The sequence below is a fragment of the Centroberyx gerrardi genome, chromosome 3 (genome assembly GCF_048128805.1).
Source record: "Centroberyx gerrardi isolate f3 chromosome 3, fCenGer3.hap1.cur.20231027, whole genome shotgun sequence".
NCBI lineage: Eukaryota > Metazoa > Chordata > Actinopteri > Beryciformes > Berycidae > Centroberyx > Centroberyx gerrardi.
In genome coordinates, this window is record NC_135999.1 from 21025314 (window position 1) to 21035583 (window position 10270).

The following is a 10270-nucleotide window of genomic DNA, read 5'->3' on the forward strand; positions in this document are numbered from 1 at the left end:
ACAATTTAAACCAGTTTGGTTGCAGCTTCTCATGAATTACTTGCTTGTTTTAGTGGAGAAGCAGGCAGGTCCCCAAGCAGCAGTTCACCAGCACATGGTGTGTGGTGTGTGTGTGTGTGTGTGTGTGCGTAGGTGTGTGTGCGTGCTTGCGTGCGTGCATGCATGTGTTCGACCAAATACACAAAAATCCCACACATATGAGAAAAAACCCACCAGAGACAGTGCTACAATATCATGTGAGAACACATGATCTCGGGTAAGATAGGTGGAGAATAAGATTTACCACTCAATTCCCCAAGCTTGTATAATACCTTTCAGCCACACTGCTAATTAACTGACTGAGAAAAGGTTTCCCTACCCTGTGAAATCTATTGGAGGGATCTAGGCAACCCAGCCTCTTTTTTCTGTGACTTAACTCCTGCCTCTCCCTCTCATCTTGCTCTTCAACTGCCTTTATTCTTTCTCCGTTGTTCATCTTCCTCTTGCCTCCTCCTTGCTTTATCCTCTGTCTGCTCTCGCCATTTCTCTCTTCCTCTCTTTCTTTCTCTTTTTCTCTTTTCTTCATCATTCTCTCTCCCACCCTTTGCCCCCGCCTCACTGGGCTTTTCCAGATTTCTGCTTTGCAGACTGAGCTCTCCAGCAGCAGAGACATCAGTAGTGGGATTAGGCTAGTGAGCCGGCTGTCTCGGCAAAAGCCATATCCCTTGAACAATTGCCTTGTGGTAACCGAGGGGGCTGAAATGCTCTATCGACCAGGGTATAGATAGAGGTAGATGCAAAACACTTAGGTGGGCTCAGGTTATCTGCAGATGGCAAATTACAGTGTGGTTCCATGCATAATTTGACCTAACAGTTCTCTCGCACCCACACAGCGGCATGATGTCAGGATCTACCTTACCTAAATTGGCGGGGTGCCTTAGCTTGCTGGCTGACAAGGTTAGCATTGCCTAGCTCTGTGCAATACGGTTTGTGAGAGGGGTGACTGGAGGTGATATGCTTTATACTATAATACCAGCTAAATGTCTTGACTAGGCTTCATTTTTGTGTCTATACATTGGGCAGGTTTTTATCAGAACAAAAGCTAGGTGCAGTAGCAGAGAATCCACACAGAATAATGTACCATGAGCCCAATAGATCCTAATGTACTACAGTATATTATCAGATGGACATGATGAATTTAACTCCTAGGTGTTAATTCAGAGATTCCATTAACAAACCAAGACTAGTGATGAATATTGACAGAAATTTCATCAGTAGCTCCGTCACTCGCTATCCCACATTTGATTCCACCATCCATCCTCTCTCAGCCAATCTGTGACCTTCCTCCCAGTGACACTTGACAGGCGGTCATTTTTCACAAACCAGTCAATCTAGTGTGCAGATCATGATGCAACACCCAGTCGCTTGGTGTCGATCTATGGCTGGGGTGTCGCGTTGCAACACATTCCTGCTGTTCCTATTGCTCTGGTTGCCTGGAGATCTGTCAGTAAGGCCCAATTGTCAGTCAGATGGACAGTAATGACGACACCAGGCCAGACGCTGCACAGCAACTAAGCTCAAGGAGGGTGGTGTTTGCAATGGAGTACTTTTACAAGGGCTGTTGCATAATCTGAAGGGTTGTAACAGTCTGTTGTGCTACAACACAGATTCAAAAGTTTTATGAGATTCAAATGACTTGATAATGACAATGCTGAGGCATTGAGATCATCTCTGAAATGCAATTTGATTTGTTACAGCCACATTTGTTAATTTGAAATTGGAGTCCTTCATACTTGTTTGGTAAGGATTGTACTGACGATTATAGGGATGACATAAACTATAATGGAGAAGACCTTGACAAGGAATGTCGCCTGAAGCTGAAATAATGGGAGCCTTGTATGGTCCAACAACATTTATTATATTAACAATGAACTGAAGGTGAACCTTTACGTCAGTATGATTTGTTAACAAATGTTCACCCCTAAAAGGCAAAACTGACTAAATGCTTGTTTACCATTGTCACTGAGTTACACAGTAGGCACATACAGAACATTGCTGCCTAACTTAGATACATAGTCTGATATCCTTTTATACAATGGGGAGTTTCAGCCAAGCAATCTAATTGGTCAAAGGCACATTCCAAGCATTATACTGATAATTACCACAATACGCAGCAAGCCAAACTTTGTTGGTTGCTTGCAGTAACCAAGGAGCTAGTTAGTGAGTTTTCTTGTTCTTGCATTGGCACCACTGAATAAAGCACACAGTCTTATCCACAGTCTGGATATTCTTCTCAAGATCATGAAGTAGATGATACCTTAACTGCTCACATAACAAGAGTCTCTGGCATTGGGACACTGAAAAAGAAAAGTAGTCTGCTTTATGTCAGCACACTTCATGCCTTTCACCATAGAGCTGCGTACTTGCTGATCCACTACTGATGAATTGGGCAAAAAGATGCTGGGGCCAAAGAAAGACACACATGAATAACTCAGTGCTTTTTATGTCATTGTTCTGTAGGAGAAGAGAAGACAGTGATGGAAATTAACGCAATTGAAATGCACCCCACAGATCTTGCCCTCCAAAGATAAACCAGAAAAGTCAAGAAACCACTTTAAATATCTTCATGCGCCCTGCTTGACACCCAGCTGCCTGCCCCACAGGGACAGCCAGGCCAAGGACACTGTGAAAGTCAAACTGCGTGAGCAGATCTCAGGAGGAAGGATACGGGTGACAAAGACAGCAGTGGGAGATGAAAATCTGCTTTAGTCCCTCTGGCTTTCTCATCGCTCTGGCCTCCAATAGTCCTGCCAAAGCCCCCCCCCCCCCCCCCCCCCCCACACACACACACACACACACACACACACAATTGTGAATGAAGATGGATCGGACAGTGATAAAATAGTTGGGGTGGGTCGGACAGATATGCAATAACTTTTTGAGAGAGATGTGGGGAGCCGAGGAGAAAAAGAAAACGTAAGAAATATGATACATTACTCGGGCATATTGATCAAACATCAGCAATATCATTATGATACTAATTTCATTTTTCACTTTGATCAATTTTCTTTACACCTTGAAACAGTCAGCCAACATCCAAATCAACAATTCCATTGATCTTCTTTTTACCGGTTGTCTTATAAGGTAATTTGTCACAGAGAGGCAGGATACTAGATAAAGAGCAGGTCCTGCTCTGTGGGGTGATGCTGGGAGGAGAAAAACTCCCCTGGGCTGGATGTTGCTCCCCTGAACTATTTGTTCTAGGCTCTATAGTTGTCTACCCAGGTAGTACTGCTATTTATCACTGTCAATAGCTAGCATGTACCTCTCCTTATGGGGGGGGCTATGGAAACCACTGCACATTAAGGAGTGTACAATAGGGAGGTTTGAAGTATTAGACCTGGCTGTCATTATTGGTAGCAGCTTTGATTTCTTTGGGGAATAGCCTTTGTTCGAGTGTGGCAGAGTTACTGTACGCTGTGCTAATGCAGATCATATTGTATAATTATAGACAATATATGAGGTACGTGATAAGAGGGTATATGAGTAGGAGATGGAAGCCTGTGGTGCCATAGCTTTCACTTTTATGAGGAGTTGATTGTCTGATGATGAAGCACAAGGACAAGCTATCTATTGGTAAATCATATTGTGCTCATATTGCTACTCTCCTCTAGCTCTGGGCACCTCTTGCATTTTGGTCTAGAGGCAGCACGATCATCCTGCAACTGCTGCCAGTGTAGAGCTTAAATAAAAGAGGACTGAAAATCATGCTCCAACCACCACGTCACAAAAGCCCAACAGAGCACATTCACACTTTGTGCATCTGCAATGTTTGAATCAGAAAGATACACAATACAACAACCACAATGCTTTCACTCAGAATGACAAACAGAATGCAATGGCACAAACAGGATGACGAAACATGTCACTGGCTTCAAAAGAGACGAGAAGTACAAACCCTTGATCTAAAGGGACAGACGCAGCCACACACAGTCTCCTTGACAGTGGACACATTTCTCCGTCCCAAAGGCTAGCAGGAAGAACCAACTTATTTCCTTGGAAAGAACAGAAAGCAATGTTAGAAACGAGAAAGGCCTTGGTAATAGCTGAGATCAGTCACTGGTGCCTCAATTATATGGATAGAGCTGTGGCCCCGGGACATGACTTAATGACCATAACAAGGCTTGTCTGTCCGTTCAAAATCAGCTTAGAGTGCATCCACGCCGACCTGCAGCATCACTCCACCACCAGCTCAATTTAAACAGGCAGCATGAGAACGACTAGGGTGTTGGGGGGAGAGAAAGAGGAAGATAGAGAGAGGAGTGGGGAGAGAGAGACTGTCCACTGTCTTGACCGTCTTTCCAATGCAGATGGAACATCGCCCCCTGAGCCCTTCTCATTCCACCTCATAGCCTTGATGAGGATCAATTTGGACTTGAGCGTTTCTTGCGGCTGCCTGTGCTCTTTAATTCAGTATGCCCGAGCGCTCTGTGATTAATGACGGGTACTTAGCTGGGAGACACGGTCAATAAACGCACTGGTCCAGCAACTTAATACCAGGCTGTATGCCAAAGGGGAGACAGGATTTCACCAGGCTGCAGCGTCGCACAGAGCGGAGGGGGTTAATTGAATAGAAAGCAGATAGGCAGACCAAAACTTTTCACGTAACTCTTTTTGGATTGACTTTTACTGACGTGAGCTCGGATTTAATTTGAACAACCTTGGCAGTGCAGTGCCGTGTGCTGCTGCACCGTCCTTTTTTGAAAAGCCTCCCACACTCAAAGCATCTGTGTAGCTACGTGTGTGTGTGAGAGAAACAGAGAGAGTGAAAGAGAGAATGTGAAAGCGAGATAGTGAGAGCGTGCTTATGAGTGCTTGTGTCTGTACATGTGTGTGTGTATGCGTGTGTGTGTGCATGCACATGTGTATGCTGTGATATTCTTGAGAAATGAAACCCATGAATAAATACATTACCAAATACTTTGTCAACTCCAGTCAAGATAACCTGCAAGTCATAGTCATGGTAGATCTGGGCTAACATTTATCTCTGATAAAGAGTCTGATAAAGCCAGGCCTTAATCATATAGGGCCTATTCAGTATCAACACACATTCATTCTTATATCATTAATATTACCCAAAGAACACTGCTCTTCTGTAAAGATAATCAGCTCATTTCATATCCCGATGCTTTAGGTGAAATCTAGTCTGTTTCATTACATCAGAACACGAGAATGCCACAGTGTAATCCTGTAATCGTTTTATCAGCATAATTACCATAACATAACACAAACTAGTAATGACAGGAGAGGAGAAGGATACTGGATATTTTCCACAGCAAGATCAGACAGACACACTGTCCTGTCCATCCCAGCCCAGACAAAGGGCATACCTACCACTCACTGCCATGAGGGAGCAAACATGTTAATCTATACATACGCCGCTCTATTCGAATATCTATAGCCTATTACTAGTGGCTCTTTGGGTATAATGGTCCGTATGTACTCCAAAGTAAGAGATATATCATGTGCCTGCTTGCCCGCCTGTCCCTCCGGGGCTTGCTGTTACAATACTGACCTCCAGCGAGCGCACCAAAGGACAGAGCTGAGCGCATTCTCCTTGGTGCGGGTCTCCGCTGTCAGTCTGTCCATGCGTTTTGACAGCAATGTGACCCCGACCAAATTACTTCATACGGTCGTTTTTAATTTGTTATAGACCTATTAAGATGGGTCAATGCGTTATTGGACCTGCGCGCCCTCAGCCAGACCTGCAAACCAATCAAGATAGATGGATTTACTGATCAGCCGTCCGATTTGCGACGAAGTGTCAGTCAGTCGAAGTGACATTGCAGATAAAGCTTTAAGACAGATTCAACAACTGATACCCCAATCTGCCACAATAGCCTACTGTAACTTGTGAGGTATTCTCAAATGAATAACCAGTAATTAAAACGATTTTATTAAACTGCCGCTTGCTGGGTTTATTTTCCCCGTTTTCATCTCTGTCCTCTCCTCCAATATCCTCTCTCATTTCTTCTCATGGGCGGAGCGGGTCCCTGCTAGTTTTTTAATGTGAAAAACACGTGGTTGTTACAAACCTCTAGCAGGACACAGCGGGGAGGCGGAGGTGGAGAGATGCGGGCGCAGTCGGGATGGGAGAGGACACGCTGAGGAGGGCGCCCGCTTTCTACCCATGGAAATTCTATTACTGACCAGCCTGAACATTTATGGAATAAGGTCTTAAAAAATCAAAAAGACTTTGCAGATTGCAATCTACCTTTTTTTTTTTTTTTTTTTCCAAAGGAGGGACTTGCGTGCAGACTGTGGAAGATCACAGGTGAGGAGAGGAGGGAAAAAAGACAATTTGATGTAGATTTATTCTTGTAGTGAAATATGACATTAACTTATTGACTGCGGCTGTAAAGTCGTAATGGGATATTTTTACAGATTTTAATTTTTTAAAAGTCGCACATTGAGTAAAAGACTGAAAATGGATTTCTTAAATAGCTCCGGCTTGGGGGATGAGATGGAGACGAATAACATCTCCTCTAATTCCACCTCTCAGAGCCAGTACACCCAGCTTGCTATTTGGGGTCTGGCAGGACTTGTCAGCTTTCTGATTTTGTTTACAATAGTAGGGAACGTCTTGGTCGTTATCGCCGTTTTAACGAGCAGAGCTTTGAAACCGCCCCAGAATCTCTTTCTGGTCTCCCTGGCCAGTGCGGACATTCTGGTCGCCACGCTGGTCATGCCCTTTTCTTTGGCAAACGAACTTATGGGCTTCTGGTTTTTTGGCAAAGTTTGGTGTGACATCTACCTGGCACTGGACGTTTTATTCTGCACCTCCTCTATTGTTCACCTGTGCGCCATTAGTTTGGACAGGTACTGGTCAGTGACGCAGGCAGTTGAATACAACTTAAAGAGAACGCCCAAACGGGTTAAAGGGATGATTGTGGTGGTTTGGTTGATCTCAGCCGTCATCTCTTTTCCTCCACTGATATCAATGGATAGGAGCAGCAGTGACACCAACCCCCAGTGTGTGCTGAATGATGAGACCTGGTACATTCTCTACTCCAGCATCGGCTCATTTTTTGCACCCTGTGTCATCATGATCTTGGTCTACATTCGGATCTACCAGGTGGCCAAGACTCGGACCAGAACCATGTCAGAGAAGAAGAGGGATGTGGATTCGCCGCTGGAGAATGGGTTGGACCAAGCCGAAGCGAGCAGAGGCGGGTCGTTAAAGTCTAATGGCGGTGGAAGTATGAAAGGCCGTGAACGCGAGAACGGGCACTGCCAACAACAAACAACTGGATCGCCGTTACCTAACGAACCTAAACACCCACCAACAGACCATGATGACGACTTCGATGACAGCAGCTCATCAGACGAGAAACCTAAAAAACATTCCTCCTCCAGACAGCACAATGATGACAGAAAAGACAGGAAGTCCAGTCGAAAGAGCAGCTCCGCCTCTAAATACTCAAGCAGGAAGTCGCGCGCCAGTTCCAAGTCCATGGAGCTGTTCTCCTCTCGCCGGAAACGGCGGAGCACCGTCAACCGAAAGAAGGTCTCCGCCGCTCGGGAGAAACGCTTCACCTTTGTCCTCGCCGTAGTCATGGGGGTTTTCGTCGTCTGCTGGTTCCCGTTCTTCTTCTCCTACAGCCTGTACGGAATCTGCCGGAAGCCCTGCGAGATTCCCGAGACGCTGTTCAAGTTCTTCTTCTGGATTGGCTACTGTAACAGCTCTTTGAACCCGGTCATCTACACCATCTTCAACCAGGACTTCCGGAGAGCCTTCCAGAAGATCCTGTGCAAGTCATGGAAACGCTCCTTCTGAAGGGGTCCTGCATGGATGTGGTTGTAATAGACATTTTACTCTGCAGACCTAAATTAAACGGTTCCGGGCTGTAGGATAAGGCGCTGGCCTGGCCACTTTCACACCTTTACTGGAAAGGAAAGAACAATTAATGGATCCAAGGAAGGAACTAAGGTGCGGAAAAGGGTTTTAAATTAGGCCTACGACTGTCCACCCTCTATTACTATTCCCCAGAGGATCCTTTCATTGAGTGCCAGGCTGCTTTTAGATTTTGACATGGGTCTCGACCCGCAATCTTTTAAATCGAATTAACTGTCCCTGACTCCAGCAGTTACCGTGATGCATGCACACCATGGTGTATTGACAGTGGCTGTATTGGATGAACCGCACAGGAGGGGAAGAGTTTACAGAGACACTGATTTACAATGTGACCTCATTCACCGATAACAATGCTTAGGCCTTGACAATCTCCACACAACCGTTGTGACGTCAGATAATGGTCTCTCTCTCTCTCTCTCTCTCTCTCTCTCTTTCGCTCTCTTGCTTTTTCCTTACTTTTCTATTACGTCACACTCTAACATGAGGACCAATGGGACGAAGGGGCTCCTTGCTTACTGTTTCAGTAGCAAAACTATGTGTTTCTGTGAAAAAAAAAGACAAAAACAAACCAACTACAACTACAAAGTCATTTTTTCTGCTTCAGTCTACTGTGTAAGGAGTTTGGGAGGAAAAAAGTGTTTCTTGTCTTAATTGCGACAATTAGGACAGACAATTTCATTTCCCAAGAATGTGTTTGTACATTCTCGAAAATAGATGGAATACAGAGCTACTGCTGAGGCAGATGGGCACCCACTGAGTCTTTCAGTGTGTGTGTGTGTGCATGTGTGTGTGTGTGCGCGTGTGTGCGTGTGTGAGTGTGTGTGTGAAAGAGACAGGGGGAGAGACAAAGTGTATACCATGTGTGTGTGTAAACTGTGTCATGGTAAAGTTAGACGAGAGAGTTTGCTGCGTCTCATCCCAACTGCCAGTTAATGATTGTATGTGTGTGTATGTGTGTGTATGTGTGTGTATGTAAGCCTGATTTGGGGAATGGCCTGATTCTCTCCAGTGAAGTGTCTCCATTGGTTTCTATTCTCTTCCATTCTATTTTCTGTCACACATCTCTTTTTCTCTCCTCTCTTCATCCCTTCCTCTCTCCCTCAGTCACAAAAGCACTTACCTACAGTAAAAACAGACACCTTATTGCTCTGTTTCTGTCTCTCACTCACACTCGCACACACACATGCACACACACCTTAAACAAAGACAAAGACAAAAATTGACTTCTATAGTCTATATTTTCATCTTTATATTTCAAGCATTCATAACTAGAAATGCTTTTTTCTCATGTACATAGTTTAAGACGGTATATTATTGTGTGGTCCTTTATAATCACACATTTATCAATATGATCAAAAGGTATTGTTTGTATCACGAACAATGCTCTAAAAGATGTTCAAGTCAAAATAAACTCTCTTTTTCTAATGTTTCAAAAAATAAAGAACAACAGTGTTTACTCCTCTGCTTTGAGCACATTCAAAAAGATCAAATAAAGAGATGACTTCAAATGTCCTTTGAAGATTGCTGTGCATGACTGCATTCTTCAATGCTATTAATGTGTTTATTTATATACTTTTCTACTGTTGTGTCACTGTTGTTTATTTGTTTCACTGACCCTGTCATTGATGTGACTCAGAACATATGACTAATGATCATTTTGTAAGTGCAATCACTAAGTCTAGCCTCCTTGGTAGGCTGTTGTTGTTCAGGCCTGAAAGCAATGGTTTCTTCATGACATAATCTCATGCTACTTTTTTACTAGGACAATCTAAGGAAAGCTCTTGGGGCCTCATTTATTAAAAAAAAAGTTCTTTGACTTTATTGTAGATTCCATCATATGATCATTTCAAAGAATCTGATAATCAAAAGGGAAATTATATGACTATTCATTACTTGGTTAAAATTATTGTTAGCTTTTGATATATCACAGAAAATTGGAAAAATAAATGGTAATGTGGTAATTTTTAATTAATCACACCTTTGGCTTGGGTTTAACTGTACGCACAAAATTTGTGCATGAGAACCTTTTTATGAATGAGGGCCCAGGACCTAAACAGGAAGCACTCAGTGAAGTCTGCTAAGCTGCCTGCCTAAACAGGCTTAACAGGACTTCCTAAGGCTGAACAGACACAAATACAGATATTTTGAACCAATTAAACATCAGTGCCATTGTCCATTACAGTTTCCAGGTCCAGTTTTCAAAATCAGTGTGCTCCGAGAAAGCCCATGGGAACATTTGGCATATGGCACTTGGCACATGGCATATGAATATGGCACATTGTAGGCCTATACGGTGTGTGCAGTGCAATTTCTGCATCCACATTTTTCCTGCATATTCCTCCTTTTTACCACATTGCTGAAAATTTGGCCTGGAAA

At 43.8% G+C, this 10270-nt stretch overlaps 1 protein-coding gene across 1 annotated transcript; it reads left to right on the plus strand.

Annotated features, from left to right (window-relative positions):
• Positions 1-6466: 6466 nt before the first annotated feature.
• adra2c (adrenoceptor alpha 2C) lies at positions 6467-7816 on the plus strand. The gene has a single exon (XM_071923014.2). It carries the CDS (start codon positions 6467-6469, stop codon positions 7814-7816), a length of 1350 nt encoding a protein of 449 aa, XP_071779115.2.
• The last annotated feature ends 2454 nt before the right edge of the window (positions 7817-10270 follow it).

Bases quoted from the DNA above. Each gene is read 5' to 3' on its own strand.
- adra2c (XM_071923014.2), top strand. From the start codon at position 6,467: ATGGATTTCTTAAATAGCTCCGGCTTGGGGGATGAGATGGAGACGAAT.